This window comes from Dermochelys coriacea, chromosome 1 (assembly GCF_009764565.3).
Source record: "Dermochelys coriacea isolate rDerCor1 chromosome 1, rDerCor1.pri.v4, whole genome shotgun sequence".
Classification (NCBI taxonomy): Eukaryota; Metazoa; Chordata; order Testudines; family Dermochelyidae; genus Dermochelys; species Dermochelys coriacea.
The window spans coordinates 110,729,269-110,748,899 of record NC_050068.2 but is presented as its reverse complement, the minus strand read 5'-3'; the positions used below and the strand labels follow the sequence as shown (position 1 = coordinate 110,748,899).

Here is a 19,631-nt window from a genome sequence, read left to right as displayed (position 1 = left end):
AAGCCTGCACGCCACTGCTTTTGTTTTTCTTTTCTACATTAGCATGTGTTTATTTGCATTATATTTCTGTCTTAGTGTGTATTTTTTAAGTTCATTACACAGCAACACATTTCCATTTCCGTAATAGTTGTAATTATTTGAACCACCATTAATACTAGGCTTAAAGTATGAACTGGGGGTGCAAGTTCACCCTCTATGGTACAATCTACCAGGGTATAATTCTACAGTATAAGATGGCTCTGCCTTTAAAGCATCCTTCTCTAATTTTAACTTTGCTTTTATTTTAATTACATTATTAAAAAAACTTGTACAAAATATAAAGTATTTATTGCCACAGGAAATTTAGGTCAACATAACATAGGCCAATCAAAATAACACTCCCCAAGTCCATGCCAGGAGTGGTCCTCTTCAGCTACCACCCCATACTTTTCACCACCAGAGACTGTTTTTATTTTACCAGTGTCCCAGCATCGCAACAAAACTGTGCAATTTAGAGACTGTTCCCCCCACAGTGAACCCACATACAGGCAACTCTGCCTGTAAGATGTTACACCTGCACATGCAAGTGTGTTCCCCAGGTAGAAACAGCAGTACACATTTGGGGCTTTCCAGACCTTGTCTTGTCTTGCCACAGTATTTGAGAAAAAAAAACAAAACAAAACAAACTTCTATGCTGTATGGGTTGTAGTGCTTTGCAGCACTTTCGCAGGTAACGCTTTGACCAAGGTGGTTGCGGTGATTGTTGTGGATTTTGTGCCCCCTCCCCCAGACTTCATGATATTTGACCCTTTTAATTTTCTTACCCTACACCAACTGGTATTATTCTCCTGTACCAAATTAACAACTCTTCTGTGGAGATGAGAGAACAATGAAACATCCCAATAAGTAGGCCAACACACAGAATTCATGAATTAGAGAGCAGCTTTGCTTCCTGGGCTGCTTCTTGGGATATTCTCTCTGGCCACCATGGCTCGGCTCCCCAGCTCAGCTTGGGCTTCTGCTCTCTCCTTAGCTTGGCCCCACTCTATTCCAGGCAATTCCAGCTCATGGAGGAGGAAACCCCCTGGCCTCCTGACTCCCTCATTAGCCTGCCCGCCCTGACAATCAGGCTGACCTGGAGCATTGACCTCTCCCCATTGCTCCTGGGTACTGTCAGTCTCAGGGTCCTGATTTCCCATCGACCCTTCCCCTTCCTTTTGCTACTGGGAGCTAGCCAACCAAAACATCCCCACTGAGTTTTAGTAAGGGGCCAACAGTCCCCCTACACTAGTAATGAGTAGTCCTACTGCTGGAGCTGCTCAGGTTGTAGCATTTATTATAGTTCCAAAGCTGTGAGGAACTCCCTTTGCTTGTTTCTCTTATGTTTCTGGATTTTAAGAAATGCCTGCATTTATGGGGTTAGGCTCAGCATGGGGCTGCTTCATTGGTGCACCACACCCTTTACAAAGTCAGATTTACAGTACAGAATATTTACTAAAGGCAAGGAGTTGTCTGACATCCAGCTGTCTTTACATAGTAAAGAGAGCGTATCAAAACAATAAAGCTGTAAGCACAGGATCTAGGTGCGGCAAAATAAACAATCATAACAGCAACTGCTCAGGCATCAAGTACTGTTCCTACTGAAATGTACAGCCAGGAGTTTTAGGGACAATTTATATACCTATCTTTGCTTAAAAAGCCTAGAACGCAAAATATCTTAATTTACCTATGCATGGAAATGACAGCTGTTTTTAAAAAAAAATAATCCAACTACCAAACTTAGTTTCAAAAGCTAGTTGTTAAGTAACAACTTGTTCTTCATTTCTCCAGGAACCTCCATTGTCTGTGACATTTTTAAACCAGATATTAGGGAATAACCCTGGACTGGATCTTTTGCATTTCATAGGTTCTGTTACTGTGGTTCTCCCAAACTTCAAGGAAACCCTGCTTTATTATTTATTATCATTTTATATAGCACCACAGATATACATTGCTGTACGGTGAGTCGACGGTGTCAAAAAGTGCACAGACTAACAGCTCAAGTTGATGCAATATGCAACAATTTTGCAGCTTCAGTGTCCACTTTCTTCTGCTATATTTTGGCTGCACTCACTCCTCTTCATCAGTTTACAACCCAAGGTAAAGATGCAGAACCTGCATCGTTCTGCTACACTCACAATCCCTTTCCCAGAGTCATTGGCTAGAATGTCCCAGGGCTTTCAGTTAAATCTATTGTGCTTTGTACCCTATTCCTTTCACTTGGCACAGCTGCTGAGCTGTTGAGCAGCTGAGCTGTTCATATGTTCCTATGAAAGAGAAAATAATCAAATCTGAAATTTATATTTCAATTATAATTTATAATTATAATTTATAATTACAAAACTAGGAATTTAAAATCGGAATGCAAAATAGGGATTTAGAATCTGGTTGCTATTACTTGCTTATGACTTTTTTTTTAAAATTGTCACATTTTGAACCGAAAGCCTTAGTTAGTGTCTCTATAAACAGCAACTTTTTTGTTTGTGTAAAAGATTCACAATAGGACGCTGTTTGTTTTGCTTCTTGGAATAAAGAGTAGAGTTCTAGAGTTAAAGCAATTGGGACCCAGGGACAATGACATTCTCCCAAATTGGAGACCAAAAGGCATGGTCTACAAGAGGGGAAAGAGCAGAACATATCAAGTTAACATAAAAGTTTATGCAAGTGAGGCAGAAATGAAGAACAAGTTGTTACTTAACAACCTTAACTAGCTTTTGAAACTAAGTTTGGTAGTTAGATTTTTTTTTTAAAACAGCTATCATTTCCATGCATAGGTAAATTAAGATACATTTATTTACGCATGAGGTGCTCAGAAACTATGGGGATAAGGTCCATGTAAGTAGATACATAGCTAGATTTTAACCATTTTTTCTTTGAGTGGTTGCTCATGTTCATTCCCCATTAGAAAAGGAGTACTTGTGGCACCTTAGAGACTAACAAATTTATTAGAGCATAAGACCCACCACCAATGCAGAGGGTCCCACACCAGACTCAACGCCCTAAGCATCAACGGAGCTGACACAGGCCCAGGAGCAGAAGAGTGGCCCACATGGGTCTCACGATGCTGCTTTCCCCCCAGTTGTCTCTCTTCTGCGTTGGCAAGTGCCCTCTGTTGGTGCGCTGCTTCTTCCTCAGCACCGGAGATGGTGAACAGTGCCAGGAAGAGCTCGGTGCCAGGAGAGCACTTAGCACCGATGCTGAAGTGGAGCCGAAGTGGAGCAGCTCAGTTCTGAAATTGGTCTGAGCGCAGCTTCCATAAGAATAGCCCTCAGCCTCATGTCCCTGACCGTTTCAGTGTGGGGTCTGTAGTCCCGACAGATCTGGCACTCGTGCTTCACCTGGGTTTCCCCTGGGCACTTTTGGAGTTCGGGTCACACACAGATTTGCACAACAGACGTAAGGCTTGAAGGCCAGGGACCAGGGCATGCCCGGCCCCTGGGGCAAAGAAGTCCCTCAACGATAGGAGCTATGTATTTACACTAACTGTATACACTAAAACTACTTGTAAAAAATATATACACTAAACTATGATAGCTACGAATGAAGGAGGAGTCCAAAAACCTCTGGGAAGAAGTCTTGCCACTGCAAGAAGGGTCCTTCCAGCAACCATCATGGGCTGTAAGAAGGAACTTATGCAAGGCCAGTGCATAAGTGAGTGGCTTCAGAGGGTGCTAGAGCCAGCCCTCTGGATACCACTGAGGGAATAATCTCTGATAACGTTGCACACAGCACGCACTCACCTAAGAAGAATGGACATGAGCAAGCCCTCAAAGAAGAAATCATATCAAGTTAAGCATCAGACTTAACACTAGAAGCTGATGCCTAACCTCCTAGGTCATAGGGTCCCCCAGAAAAGTCAGTGACTCTCTCTGTGCTGTAGCTACCGCATATGAAAAAGTAGAGTCAACTGAAACTTATTCATTGCTTATTATTTTGTTATCTATCTCAATGAAAGAAAAATTAAAAGGACAGAAAAGGAAAAGAAAATGGGACTAACCCCTGTGCATGGTTAAGCAAGTTAATTATGAAACGTAAGATGCTGTGCAAGATCATTTCTTCTGTGTGCAGATAAAAAATCTTGTGTATTGTATTTATAGTGAGTGTAGAGATCAGGATGGGCTCCCGTATTTGGTAGATTTTTTGTACTGTAGTTTTTCCATTTCTCTTGAATGATACAAACTTTGAAATTGCCTATTTCCAGGAGGATCCACATTAGGTATGTAGGGTTTTAATCTTAAAGTTTCTTGGATCAATAGAAATTTTAGCATTATTTATTTATTTATTTGTTAAAGAGCTGAACATAAAATAGCAACAAAAAAAGCAAACTTTTTCCTCTCAAAGAACATACTGACCATTGTTAATGGTCTGGCTGCAGTAGAAACTGCTAAGGACCCAGAAGCAAAGCCATATGTTTGAGCCCTCCTGTCAATTCTATACAACGGGTAATTTATTCTTATCTTTGGACTAAGGACTTGTGCTACACCATATCTTTTTAAAATGTATATTCTGAGAATGCGCCCACATTAATAATTTAACAAAACATATGTTTAAATGACAGCTGTGTTGAATCAGAATAAATACACATAGCATTTGCCTCTGGGTGTATCCCATATCTTTAAAGTCAACTTACTGAAATAAAAAAGAGCACATTTTACAGTAAAGAAAAAAAAATGTTTTGAAAAGAGAGTGAAAGAGAGGAGAGAACAATGTATGTCCTTCTGAAATTACTTGAGTGTTTTGAAGCCTCTTTCTTTGTACTCTGCCCCACTGATGAAACTTATGAAGGGTTTGTCTACACTGCAATTAAAAACCTAGGGCTGGCCTGTGCCAGCTGACTTGTGCTCCTGGGAGTTGGGCTAAGGGGCAGTTAATTGCGGTGAAGATGTTTGGGCTCATGCTGTAGGACCCTGCAAGGTAGGAGGATCCCAGAGCTCAGACTGCAGCTCAAACCCAAAGGTCTACACTGCAATGGAACAGCTCCTTAGCTCAGCCCCATGAGCCCGAGTCAGCTGGCACAGGCCAGCTGTGGGTTTTTACTTGCAGTGTAGACATATCCTAAGAGTACATCCCAAGGGTGCCTGTACCACTTCAGGGTACTGATACTTGACATTGGACAATGCAAATTGGGGTCCTCTGGCATTCACCCACTTATTAATTATGAACTATCACTGTGCTGTACTACCTCATCTTCCTCTCTACAACTCAGCAGTAGCTATGATCACAAAACTCACACTGTAAAGAGGTGGGACAGCAAGAAATAGTCTCCTCTGCTTTCTCCACCAGACTAGGAGATTAGCCCTGGAGGGAATTATTTTTAAGACCCAAGAATATTTCTAACTGCTATAAGATTAAGGTCAGGTTTACACTACAGTCTTATGTCTGTATAACTATGTCATTCAGGGGTGTGAAAAAAAATCCACATTCCTGAGCTATGTAGTTATACTGACCTAGCCCCTTTGTTGACAGCGCTATGCTGATGGGAGGGATTCTCCTGTCAACATAGCTACCGCCTCTCGGGGAGGTGGATTCACTATGCTGATGGCAGAAGCTCTTCCGTTGGTAGAGGAGCGTCTTCACTAAAGTGCTACAGCGACGCAACTGTATCAGTGCAAATGCACTTCTCTAGTGCTGTATGTGAAGACAAGCCTGTAGGGTCATTGCTCTGTACTGATTCCTAGTTTGTTCAAGGTACTTTATTAATATCTCAGCAGTGATGAGCTGTCAAAATCTTAACAGGTTCCCTCCTCACCCCACGAGGGGGTCATTGCCCACCCCGCCCCCCGGGACTCCTGCCCCATCCAACCCCCTCGCGTTCCTTGATGCCCCTCCAGGACCCCTGCCCCATCCCGACTGCCCCAGAACTGGGCAGGAGGGTCTCATGGGCCACCGTAGTGGGTGCCCACCCCACCCCTAAGAGCCAGAGGCACCTGCTCCACCTTCTCCCTTGAACGCCCCGCCCCGCTCTGCTTCTCCGCCCCCTCGGCTTCCCTCGTGGAACAACCGGTTCTAAAAGGGCTTCTAAATTTAACAACCGGTTCTAACGCACCGGTGCGAACCGGCTCCAGCTCACCACTGGATCTCAGTAAGGTAACTTTATTAACATTAAACCTAACTCCTGCAAAAACATAAGCATAACTTTACTAAAATGACAGTGCCATTAATTTCAAAAGGAACTAACTCCTGTGACTAAAGTTATTCATCCGTATAAATGTTTGCAGTGTCAAGCCTTTAGTTTTTAAATATTTTTGTTAGAATGCATCTCCCTAGTAAGTTACATACTGCCATAAATTGTTGATTAGGTTGCCATCCATGCATTGTTGCTTGAATTGTTGTTGCTGGGGGATTACACTACTGTAAAAACTTTTAAAAAGCAACTTGATGTGGCTTGATTAAACTTTTGTTTTCTTCACAAGAAAAGCAAAGCAAAACAGAAACACGAAACTCCACCCTTTACATAAGATAAAACCCTACTTTATTCAGTATCGTCTATCAAAAATATCAGTAGCTACTATGAAGACAATGGTTTTAAAGGTCTTCTTTAAACAGACAAACTTAAAACACAGATATGCACCCACACCGCATCTCATTATCAAAACAGGAGCAGTAAAGGGATTTGCTATCAATCATTCATAGTCTACACTCTACAGCAGTGGTTCTCAGCCTTTCCAAACTACTGTATCCATTTCAGGAGTCTGATTTGTTTTTCATACTCCCAAGTTTCACCTCATTTAAAAACCACCTGCTTACAAAATCAGACATAAAAATACAAAAGTGTCACAGCCACACTATTACTGACAAATTGCTTACATTCTCATTTTGTGCGTATGAAATTTTAGTTTGTACTGACTTTGCTAGTGCTTTTTATGTAGCCTGTTGCAAAACTAGGCAAATATCTAGATGAACTGATGTACCTCCTGGAAAAGCTCTGTGTACCCCTCAGGGGTAACATACCCCTGGTTGAAAACCACTGATCTACAGCACTCATCCTTAATCCACGAGTTGTACTGCTATAGTAGGAAGAATTAAATGTATATGATTGATAAATTTGGTCACAAAAGAGCTTTGTATTTAACATTTACAAGGATTACAAAGCACATTAGATGATGCTCTCAAGAGGATTTTGTTGACTGTATTACATCCCTGTATCTATAAAATATGAATACACCTTGTAATTCCAGCCATATCCGCTTGAGGGAGTTGCATTGCATTAAATAAAATACTCAATGTAGTCTGTTTAGTTTTAAAAAATTAAAAGAATATTTCAAACTGCTAAGGGATTGAGGACCTCCCCCCAACCTATTTCCTTTGTTAGCTTGCAATATCTATACATATAAACCTACACACACGGCATTATGCTGGCTCACTCATCTTCACCATTCCCTTCCCTTGGAGACCCAGGTTTGAATCCACTATTTGGGCAGGCAGGACTTGTGGGTTGTGATGAAGAGGACTGTCATGCACAGAGCCCTGGTAAAGCTCCTACTAGCTGGGCACTCTCCAGATCCAGCAGGCTTTAAGCCTTCAGAGTCTGAACAGAGTTCAGGCCCTGCCCAAAGCTTGGAGTCTCTAGGTACATGCTCAGGGTTCAGACCCTCTGTCTAGCACCCCCTCCCCTAAGAGCTAGGACCCATGGTCCAACAGTCTGGCCCCTAGGAGTGATGCTGCCCTCCCCCTCATTAGACTTCCAGTAGCTTAATTAAACCCTCTTTCAGAACTCCAATTGTGTGGACATTCTGGCTTTAGAGTTTACCTCCTCGGGGGTATATGGTCGGTCTCCCATGCGCATGCACATACACACTTTGCATAGGACACTAACACATCATTGCTCTTTACTTACTAATACAAGATATGCACAGAATAGTAAACCCTACACATGCATTTCCCTGCCTCCATTTCCTCATCACTATGGAGCACTCTTTGGGATGGGGCCAGGGTCCTACAAGGACAACCAGGATTATTCTCCTGCAGCACATGGTTTGTCTTTTGAACCAGGAAGTGCCTCTCTCTCTCTCTCTCTCCAGGTCCGCTTGCTTTGACCTTGGTTGATCCCACAGCTCAGTCAGGTCCCTTCCCACTATGAAAGCATGCCCAACTATTCCCCTCTTGTGCTTGTCTCTTCCCCAAAGCTTCCCATTCCTCCAAAAAGCCTTCTTCCTGTGTTTCCCTGTGAGTCCTTCTTAACTCCCTGCTCTGTTCCTTACGTCTCCATCCTGTTTAGAATTTTCTTCTCTCTCCACAGCACCAGGTCCCCACAGATACACTTGATACCCCACAGTCAGACTGATTTCTCAACTCTGGCAACTTACTTGGCCGACCCACGGTTTGGTACACTGCAGAGTCATCAAGTACAGCTCAGACCACTGCCAGTAACACTGTGGTGTGTGTAACAGTTATGGTGTCTCTTTACAGAGTAGCAAGCAAGGTATGAAAAAAGGTGAGACTAAAGTTAAACAATATGCAAAAACAATGTTTCTCTTAAAAAGAGTACAGGGTAAATGGAACAGTTTATACACAGAGGCCACCTATCACCAACAGTTATTTCAAATATAGTCTAGTAGCTGCGGATACAGAATTTACTTTGGTCTCCCCTGCTCACATATTGCTATTATTGTGATGCACAAAGGAAAGAACACTGCTCAAGGGACAGTGCTAGATAATCATGTTTTTATAAGTGAGCTGTTTCTAACTCAGAGAGCTATATATAGTATAATTACATTTCTCTTACATTGTTGTAATAATGCAACAAAACAACACCCCTTGGGGTAGTACAGTATGTTGACCAAATACTTGTAATGCTGTCAAGATTCCTTCCCCACTCTGAACTCTAGGGTACAGATGTGGGGACATGCATGAAAACCTCCTAAGCTTATTTTTACCATCTTAGGTTAAAACTTCCCCAAGGTACAAACTATTTTACCTTTTGCCCTTGTACTTTATTGCTGCCACCACCAAACATCTAACAGATATATAACCGGGCAAGAGCCCGTTTGGAAACGTCTTTCCCCCCAAAATCCTCCCAAGCCCTACACCCCCTTTCCTGGGGAAGGTTTGATAAAAATCCTCACCAATTTGCATAGGTGAACACAGACCCAAGCCCTTGGATCTTAAGAACAATGAAAAAGCAATCAGATTCTTAAAAGAAGAATTTTAATTGAAGAAAAAGTAAAAGAATCACCTCTGTAAAATCAGGATGGTAAATACCTTACAGAGTAATTAGATTCAAAACATAGAGAATCCCTCTAGGCAAAACCTTAAGTTACAAAAAGACACAAAAACAGGAATCTACATTCCATTCAGCACAGTTTATTTTCTCAGCCATTTAAAGGAATCAGAATCTAACGCATATCTAGCTAGATTACTTACTAAATTTTAAGACTCCATTCCTGTTCTGTCCCCAGCAAAAGCATCACACAGAGAGCAAGAGAGAGAGAGAGAGACTTTGTTTCTCCCTCCCCCCAGCTTTTGAAAGTATCTTGTCTCCTCATTGGTCATTTTGGTCAGGTGCCAGCAAGGTTATCCTCACTTCTTAACCCTTTACAGATGAAAGGGTTTTTCCTCTGGCCAGGAGGAATTTTAAAGGTGTTTACCCTTCCCTTTATATTTATAACAAATGCATTCTACCCTATTATTAATTTATTGTTATTTATAATTTGTATTATTGTAGTGCCTAGGGACGTTGTCATAGACCATGACCCCATTGTGTTATATACTTTGCAAACACAGAACAAAAAGATCTCAAGGGCAGGGACCCTCCAAATATAAGAAAAAAGATGAAAGATGGACATAGACAGATGGGGGAATACAAATTAACAATAAGACAATGTTGGTCAACATGATAGGCAGTAGTCTCTGTACACAAAGAACCTATCCATTATTAAGAGACCTCAGGTTGATCAAGTAAAGAGTCAATTCCTACATCTGACCCTTGCAAAACCAATGGTTGAGAATAGGGGGATATATTTGGCAACAAAGATGGTTTTAGAATTTAAAAGAATAATATAAAATAAAATGCGTTTCTCTCATTCTGGAGGTCAGAAAAATTGGAATCATCTTGATTCCACAATAAGCTTACAGTAAAACATGGTTTCTGTGGGCTGGCCCACTGGCTTAATAAAATGTACCACACTGCTATGTAAGAGAACCATGGTAAATTGCTTGGCCAGTTTTTGTGCACAACAACCAGAAGGAGATGAAAGTGTTGCAAAGACAGTGTGCTCAGCCGCTGGGGGAAAAAAGAGAATATGCATATTGATCAGTAGAAGAAGTTGTGAATAACTAAGTAATATTCTCGTGTGGTGTCCTGCCCAGAGTTTCCTTGGCTAGAAGGCTGCTGTTCCATTGTGGGGCCTCAACAAGGTAACAGGGTGTAAAATAGTGACTGGTGCAACAGGGAATCCTCAAAAGTCCAGAAGGGAGACAGATGATCCCACAGAATAATGCAGGCTTTTCCAGGTTTGGTTTTGTTAACAAGAATGAGATGTTGCCCCAAGCATGTGTACATTTTTAATTAAACTGAGAATGTAGTGAAACAACAGGACCCAGCCAATTCTTTTCACAGAATAGAGGGGCATATCTCAAAAACTGCATTTGCTTGCAGCAGAGAATTATTTTCTCTGATGTGCAGGTGAAGTATAAATACTACCTCTTAACTCTCGTATCGAGCTGTATTACCAATAAAAACTCAATGACTGTAATTCATCATAAGACAAATTGTATTGTTCCTTTTCTCCATATAATTGGTCACAGAGTCTGAACTTTGCAATCTGTGACACACAGGTGATTGAATGTAAACATATTTGATAACCATTGCTATTTTCTCTGGCACAACAAGCACCTACCTTGGAATGCTAGTTAGATATGTCAGGACATTCTGAAACTCTTTCTCTGGGATGTCGCTGAAAGCTGGGTAGTCTGGGAATGTGATAACAGGGCAACCATCTTCCCCTCTACCACCTAAAAAGCACAAGCAAAAGTATTGATATGTAGTTAATCACCTTATGTAGTTAATATTTCCTGGCAAACCAATTATTGAGTAATTTTTTTAAAATAATTATTATGTAGTGCTCAGAAATGGGAATATTTACTCTGAGTAATCTAGTTTTCAAGTACAATTTAGGAAATATAATCCACCATATCCAGTACTTCCAACTTGTTGGTGTGGTGTTTTTTTGTTTTTGTTTTGTTTTGTTTTGTTTTAAATAAAAGGGTAAAGTGTTGTTGTTCCCTTTGTGAATGGGTTTTAACACCAGACGGCTCTGCATCTTGCATATAATTTACTTTACCTGAATGCAAAGATACTCCACATAAAATGAGAAATGGACAAACTATTTAAAATAAAACCTGTCAATTCAAAACAAAACCACCCAAACTAAAGTCAGTTGAAAACTTCACCCAGAGCTGAGCCAAACCTTTCACAGGGTTGAAAATGCTCATGTAACTCCCCCTGCCGTGTTTTATTTTTGCAAGGCTTCTACACTTCCAGTTTCCACTCTTGTCTGGAAGAAGTGGCAGAACAACAAGAATCTGTTTCTGGTGAGATTTCCTGTCCAATTCTGCAGACCAAAGTGGAAGAGATAAAGCATAATTAAACATCTGAGCTTCTGAGTGTTTATTTGAACCTTTTGTGATTTGTCCAGCACTACAAAGAATCTAAATTAAGAAAAGGGGAAGTGAAATAGTTTAAAATGTATTTCCCACAGGTTTTATAGATAAAAGTATTTTTATATATGTCACTATATGCAGTTACAAATATGATTAATTAATATGTAAAAGAAGGGCCAAGGTTCTCTAACCCCCTGCAACTGCACAAAGTTAATAGTGTGGGACAGACCCACCCAATCCTAAAAGATTATCCCTGCTCAATGCTACAAAAGGAGTAGAGAACAAAACAATCAATAAGGTCCCTGCCAATATTATGGGGAAATTCTCTCTCAACTTCACAGCTGACAATTGTGAATAAATTAGCTATATTATTTGTAAACATTATTAATATAAACAATAAACAACAATTATAATGTTGCTGTAAATTTAGGATTATACAAGAAACACAATTTATGTGCACCTGACATTAACTCAGAAAGAAATATCTACATTCATAGAGTTATTCTGATAAAAATAAACTTTTCGCTCCAAAACATCTGTAATCAGAAAAGCGCATACATCACTACTCTGTGTGTGTTACTCTGGTTACTTTGTATTACGATGGTCAGCTTACTTTCATGCAACACCGTGATATCTCTGTAAAACTCCTGAATGTAAATTGTATTAAAAATGAATCATCCAGGATGCATTCCAAGAGGAAAAATGATAACTACTGTGCAAATAGCATGGCTTCGCAGCATACCCTTTATGACACAACCAAGCATTAGCCTATGAAAGTTAATTTTAACCATATAAATATTCAAAACAAACACAAGTCAAGGTCAGTTTTGATGATCTTAATCTCTTCCTTTTTCCCTTCCCAGTGAGCAAATATTTTCCTCTATTAGTTTTAGTAAAAATATTCTTCCTATTCAAAATAATTTTTATTTCTACATCTCAGAGAATCCTAAACTCTGAAAGCATTTGGGTTTCTCTAGAATATATTTTTTCACTATAGGAGGGTCTTCATTCCAAAGTCTGAAATGTAGCAGTTTTAAACAGATATCCACTATAAATAACCTGTGGTATTCCTCTTGGCTGTTTGCTTTGCCTCAATTAATTTCTACAAATCAGAAAGCCAGAAACCTGGAACATAAGCAAACAAGCAAGCAAGCAAGCAAGCAAAACATAAAAAAAGAGTAATGTGGTTGCAATATACATTTTAAAGTTTAAAACTATCAGTTCACTGTAATACTAATATTTATCTAGCAACACATCACCACATGCTTAAAGCTAGGCATGTGATTAAATGATATTCTGCTTCAGGGCCCTCCTGCAGAAAACAATTTTGGAGTCATTTGACTTGAAGTACTAATTATTATTTGTATGCCATATATTTTTCCGGGGTAATCTGGTCTTTTTTTTAAAAATGTTGATGTTCCATAGATCTTGATTCTTTGAGCGAAGCTGCTTATGAATGAGGCATAAATTCATCTACCTTTTAATAAGTCTTAACGTGTGTTTATGAATATTTTGTTAATTGCACATGCCTGAAAGCATCCTCATGAACCAATTCCTATTTAGGTTAGGTGAGTACAGAACATCATGATCCTATGTATATGAAGGAAAGGCAGATAACATTTCCTAGATCTTTTCAATTTACCTATAGGTAACTCGCAACACTGGAATTTGAATCTGCAAGAGTTATTGAATAATCTTGATTCATATAAACACCCCATTCTATTGAAGCTAGTTACAATTTAGATCTTTGGGGCCTGATTCACTGCTGCGTAACTCCAGTTTTATGCCAGTGTAACTCCCTAAAATCTATGAAATGTTACAACAGTTTCCCAAGGGATTAACAGACTGGGAAAAAACAACGGAGGAATATTCTGTAGAAGTAGCCTCACATTTTCAAGCAGCTGATTTGTGAGATTTTTTTAATTTCTGATGTGTATGAAGGATAAAAGCAGAATGTCAAAAAGATAAGAATACATTTGTCCTCCTTCCATTTATAAGCCTGAATGTCCTAGATTTCTCAACTATTAACAGGTTTCAGAGTAGCCGCCGTGTCTGAATCTGCAAAAAGAAAAGGAGGACTTGTGGCACCTTAGAGACTAACAAATTGATTTGAGCATAAGCTTTCATGAGTTATGCATCCGACGAAGTGAGCTCAAATAAATTTGTTAGTCTCTAGGGTGCCACAAGTACTCCTTTTCTTTCAACTATTAACAGTTTTTAATGGGAACCAATTCCTCAATTACTAATCGAGCCTGCCTGAACCTGCCTATCTGAGGGACAGCCTCTCTCTTTGTGACACACTGGCCCAGCTGCAGCCAGCTGTGGTGCTCAAGTCGGATCCCTCTTGTTTTAAAAGAGAGGGGTCTTCCAGCAGAGTGTTCTCTGCGAGGGCTCTGGGACTCAGGACCCTGCTCTTCCTCCTCAGTCTGAAGTGGCTTGAATTTGATAATCTTCTAGGCCGGCTGCAAACAACATCTATTTGATAAGTTTTTTTTTTTTAAAAGAGAAAATTGAGGTAATATTTTCTGCAGCAACAAAGGGGTAGAAAGGATTTTTTTTTGTAGGTGGTTGGCAGGCAAAGTTCCTGTTTGACCATTTTGATAATACTGGGGGGGGGTTAAGTTTTAATATTAATTATGCACAAAAGCACCCTGAGCTTTGTATAGGCATGTTTTAATTATTTAAGTAAAAATAAATAGATAACTTTTTACTAGAGAACTACGGTATGCCAGGGCTGGGAATTTTAACAGAGGCCATAATAGCTAGACACCCAAATCCAATGGGAGTTTGGTGCGTAATTCCTTTGGACTCATTTGAAAATCCCAGCTTCTCTCATTGTTGATATACTACCAAAAACCATGCTGAGCACCTTTCAGATAAGTGTAAAGACAAGGTCCTTTCCTTGAAAAACTTAAAATCCAAACAGACAACATATGGGTGACAAAGTGGTGGTGTTTTCTACACAAACTGAAGTTCTACTTTTATTTTATTTTCTGCAATGTAACACTTCATGAAAAGAGGATGAGGGTTTGCAAAAATCATGGAAGAAGCGTGATTACAGAAGGACTTGTAGGGGTGGATATAGACATAGCAAACTAAGGCTTCATGAAGTTCTGCTCTATTCGGGTTCTTATACAATGGTATCCAAACGTGTTGCCATCAATTATCTGATGTACAATCTCAAACACGAAATGATTAATAACATTTTCATCTCAGTAAGGTGCTAACGTGAAATCACAAAGTGATGAAATTACTTGCACTCCAGTAAAATGAATAAAAGACTTCAAGTAAAGAAGAATTCTCTGCTTAGATCGTAGATTAATACATTCGTCGATTCAGTCATAGCAGACGAGCAGCATAGGCTAGCATCAAAAATCATTTTACAGAAAGAAAAAAAGCCCCCAAACAGATAAGCTGCACACAGATTATTCTTCTTAGGGCTAGAAGAGTTTGGGAATAATGAAGAAGGTTTCTCAGATTTTTTGGTGAAATGATAGGAGAAAGATGGAGGGCAGCTGTGCAACGTTCAGTAGTGACCATTCCACTTGAGTAAGGGATGGTACTGATGGATTCTCAAAAGCACTTTTTCCAGTCCTTTTGGTCAGGAAGGGTAATGGACATGATATGGCAAGTGGGTAATTAGAAGGCAAATGATATTAGTTAAAAGGAGTAAGGACAGGGAGCCACAGACCTAAATCCATGGTGGAAAGTTGTAACTGATATTCAGATTTTCAAAAAATGGATGGTGTCTCTCCGTTGATTGATATAAGTAGACAAACCCCCCAAAAATAGCATGCTTAAGTGGCCCAGATCAGGACCAGTAGTTTAAAAGCCCTAATTTGGCTGTATTCCATTTCTCTGTATGGAGTGATGCCAAGAATCAAGTACTTGGGACTAATGTAACTAATTCCTAAGTCAGTCAATGCAAGCCTGAAGTCACAGTGTTTGGAAATAAGCCTCCTCCTGATTTGGAATTTCCATTTTCTATAATGAAAAAATGACTTATTAAACAGAAGTACTCAACATACTCGTGAACAATTTTAACTGTATGGAGTTGATTAAAATCTTCATTTTTCTTATTCATTATATTGCATTCCTTATACAGCAAAAAGATCAGAGAAGAAAAACGTGTTGAAACATTTGTTTTGGAACAAGAAAGAAGTTTTACACATATTGTGTTTCTTCTTAGGTTGCATTTAATCCAGAGGGATTCAGAAGTATCTGTAGTTACAAACTATATTTGATTACAATTTAGCCAAATTTGCAAATGTATTTGAAATCTAATGCTTTTTGGCCAAATAATCCATTAAAAAAAATTGGGTATGGCACCAAAAGTAAGTTTAGTACTTTAACTTTTTATTTTAAAATTTTAGAACTCTGGTCTGCAGCTGGAACAATGCAAGGAAAGTGGTAACAGCTGTCCCACTGACAACGTGGATTTAACCTCCCTCTCCTCCCGCCCCACAAGATATTGATTAAGACCCTCAGTTTGGGCATTTCAGCTCCATTTTGGTCAAAGGAATTATACCAATTTACGCCACCTGAGAACCTGGTATACTATCTATAGATTTGTTTAATTCCTGATTTTGCTCAGCAAAATTTCATCTTAACTTATACCACCTGTCTGGTTTCTGAAAACCAGCAGAAGCTGTAAGATATCCAAGATGACCTCTAAATTTTAGATTCATTCTATTCCCCCCTTGAAAAAAAGATTAATTTAATACAAAGCACTAGCATTAATACAATATTAAAACGGTTAAATCAAAGCACAAAATTCCAAAACTTAAGGTTGCTCTGGCTAGTCTGCACACATGTAGTTTCTAGTCTTCTTTCTTTTGCTGAGGGTTTAACACACTATATTTTTTATTTTGTTGAAAGCATATACCATAAAACAGGTTCAACATGGCTACACGTTCAATGGGGGTTTTGTCTACTTTAACAGACAAAAGAACAACAAAATCAAAGAGAATCAAATGTAGAGAACCCTACAGCTATAAATCAGTTATGCCTCCCACCAGGTAGAGGCTTAATAAGTAGTTTGGGGTCACTTCCTCTAATTTGTAAAGCACCTTTTCCTTCTGTTCAGGGGAGAATACACAAGAGATTACAAAGAACATGAAAATAAGGGCACAGGTTCTCTACAGTTCACCTTCTGTCTGCAGCTAGTTGGGGCAAAGGAGCCAGCTGCTGATCTGGTGGCCGGTTCTATGAGGACTAATTTATGCTGGCTGGATAGGGCCCCACGAGGGACTGTCCACCAGCCAAGAACTGTCAGAACACAGCAGAGCTTTGCTTATCCTGGGGCTGCAATGGGAGCAGCATAGCTGTACATCTGCTCAGGACTCCACCATGGTAAGGGAATCCCCAACTGGTGAGATCTGTTTAGTGTTGTTGTAGCTGTGTTGGTCCCAGGATATTAGCAGGACAAGGTGGGGAAATAATATCTTTTATTGGACCAATTTCTGCTGGTGAATTTTCAAGTTGTAATTGCAAAAAGTATTCATAATTATCAGAAAAGGCAGGTAATATGGGAATGACAAACAAAGGTGTAAATGTGTATTATAAAACAGTTATGTTAAAGGAGATAGTGAATCTCTTACCATTATTATCTAATCTACATAATCATACACCGCTGCTACTCTGAAACCTACATTTTGTTTGATACTACATGTTGTACCAGAGAACGAGACACAGAAAAGGGGGCTGGAATGAGTGATTCAATATTTGTGTGGCCAGAAGTCATTTGTATTTTATCATGTTTTATGATAGTCAAAGTGCTTATGACAATTTGTGCAGATAATATTTTGATAAGATACACTTGTCTGTCTATTCTTACTCATCTATATTCTATTATAATGTACCTGTGCATAAACAACTGCAGGAAGTTTAAGTGTGAATACAAAGGAAATATGGCAACTTCTCACTCAGGGGAGAAAAAAAAAATCTGAGCAAGTACCTGAGTTAGCAAACAACATGAAGTGCTAATGAACAAAGCCCTAGCAAGGTGTTTATCACCCACAGAGGGAGAGAATGTCCTTGGAAAAAGTAACAAAGGCTCCAGAGAACTCTTTGAAGCACAGAAGGAAATTGGAAGATTGTATATCAAAGAGTAACAAAGATAAAAAATAGAGTAAAATACCAAGTAAAATAGAAAAGACAGTGAAGTAAAAGAAAAATACTGCTGTAGGGAGTGAGTTATTCAAACTGATGTCTGAGAGGAATAGCTGACCTAATGTCTGAACATTCTAATGAAAATGTTACATACTTTCCAAAACAAGAAAAGTTCTTCTATAGAGAGAACAATGAGTAAATGGAAAAATAAAGGGATATGTCAAGGAACAACATTTAAATTGTGGGGACGGAGGGTGTGGCCATGAACTTGTTATATAAATGGATCACTTGGACCCGTCTGGAGCTACACTGGCGTTTGGACGGACTGCTACCCATAGATTAGGTGGAACAAATGTCTGCATACTAAGAGCAATAGCTACAGTCTTTAAACTCAGTCTGTACTAGTATGATTTTTCAAAGCTTGTGAATAAATCGATTTACGTTTAAAAGCTTTTCTTTGTATTTAAGAAATAGAGAAATGAAATAGTGAAACTAAGTATTTTGTTTAATTTCAAGCACAACTTGGCTGGGTTATTGACATAGGGAGAGAAATGCTGTCTGCCCACCCCAGGAAATGAAAGAATTGTTACCCTTAAGGGAAAAAGAGACAATAGAGTTAACTGATCCAGAGGTATCCACAATCACAAAAAGAGGTTTGGAAAAGGCCATGGTCTCTACTCATAAGGGGTGTCCGAGGTGGATAGGGCTTTGTGCTGAGGTTCAGTGACTTCCTGTTACAGTCCTACATTCAGACAAGTATTTCACAGAGCAAAATAAATATATTTTATTAGAGAAAATACTGCATATTCAACTATATGCAGCACTGCTTTTTTTTGCTATATTTTAAGTGTATCTACCTAAGGCAATAAATAATACACCAAGCCTAAAAACTCTTAAAGGGAAATTATTTAATAAAAATATTCTTAAATCTATATACTTTCCTCAGTTGCAATTTATTTTATATTACAAGGTCAAACAAGTATTTAAAAAAATCCCAGCACTCCCAAGACAAAAATAAATAACCTAAACAGCATAGCAGCAAAATCACAATGCAAGTGTGAGTAAGCTGTTACATAATTTCAGTAACAGAATATTAAACACTGCTCTTGTGTTCCCAGAACCCAAAGCAACACGGTATTGGAAAGCACTGAAAGTTAGCTATTAGCACACTAATATGAACACTAGGATAAATATGGAGTGCAAAAATAGACAAAATGCATTAAAAATCAAATTGCACTATAACAATAAACTGCAACAAAAAAGGTAAATAATTCTCACAACCCATCATTAAACAGCTGCACAGCTTTTAAAACAAAAACATCTACTCATAATAGATCGAGGGGTTAAGTACAAATTCAATAAACTAGAATGAGAAATGGCTGCTCATGTTAAGCTCCACAGCACTGTGGACATGAGTGCTGAAGATGCTTATGGCTGTGTGAAAAGTAATCTTGGGGGGAGGGGGGACTAAGGAATCTTAAATTGCATTCAATTGGATTGCATCTATTCTATTCATAATAGGGTTTAACTCATGGCAGGGGAAAAAAAGTAGTAAATCCTTCCTGCAGTTATCTAGTAAGACTGTTTCTTACATAAAATGATCACGAGCATTTTTTTTGCCCCTAGTTAGAAAACAGAAACTTACGCTGGGTCTACACTCAAAAATTATGGCATAAATATGTTTAGGGCCCTACCAAATTCACGGCCATGAAAAATGTGTCATGGACTGTGAAATCTGGTCTCCCCCTGTGAAATCTGTATAGTATAGGGTAAAAGCACACAAAAGACCAGATTTCACAGGGGAGACCAGCATTTCTCAAATTGGGGGTCCTGACCCAAAAGGGAATTGCAAGGGGGTCACAAGGTTATTTTAAGGGAGTTGTGGTATTGTCACCCTTACC

At 39.2% G+C, this 19,631-nt stretch overlaps 1 protein-coding gene across 24 annotated transcripts in view; it reads right to left on the bottom strand.

The window, feature by feature from the left end:
* Nucleotides 1-19,631, bottom strand: part of MCF2L (MCF.2 cell line derived transforming sequence like) — a 262,711-nt gene that overhangs the window by 85,065 nt on the left and 158,015 nt on the right. For all 24 annotated transcript variants that reach the window (XM_043505613.1, XM_038367742.2, XM_043504747.1 and 21 more), the window contains one exon: nucleotides 10,857-10,971. In XM_043505613.1, the coding sequence (XP_043361548.1) occupies nucleotides 10,857-10,971 (115 nt within the window). The remainder of the gene's footprint in view (nucleotides 1-10,856; nucleotides 10,972-19,631) is intronic.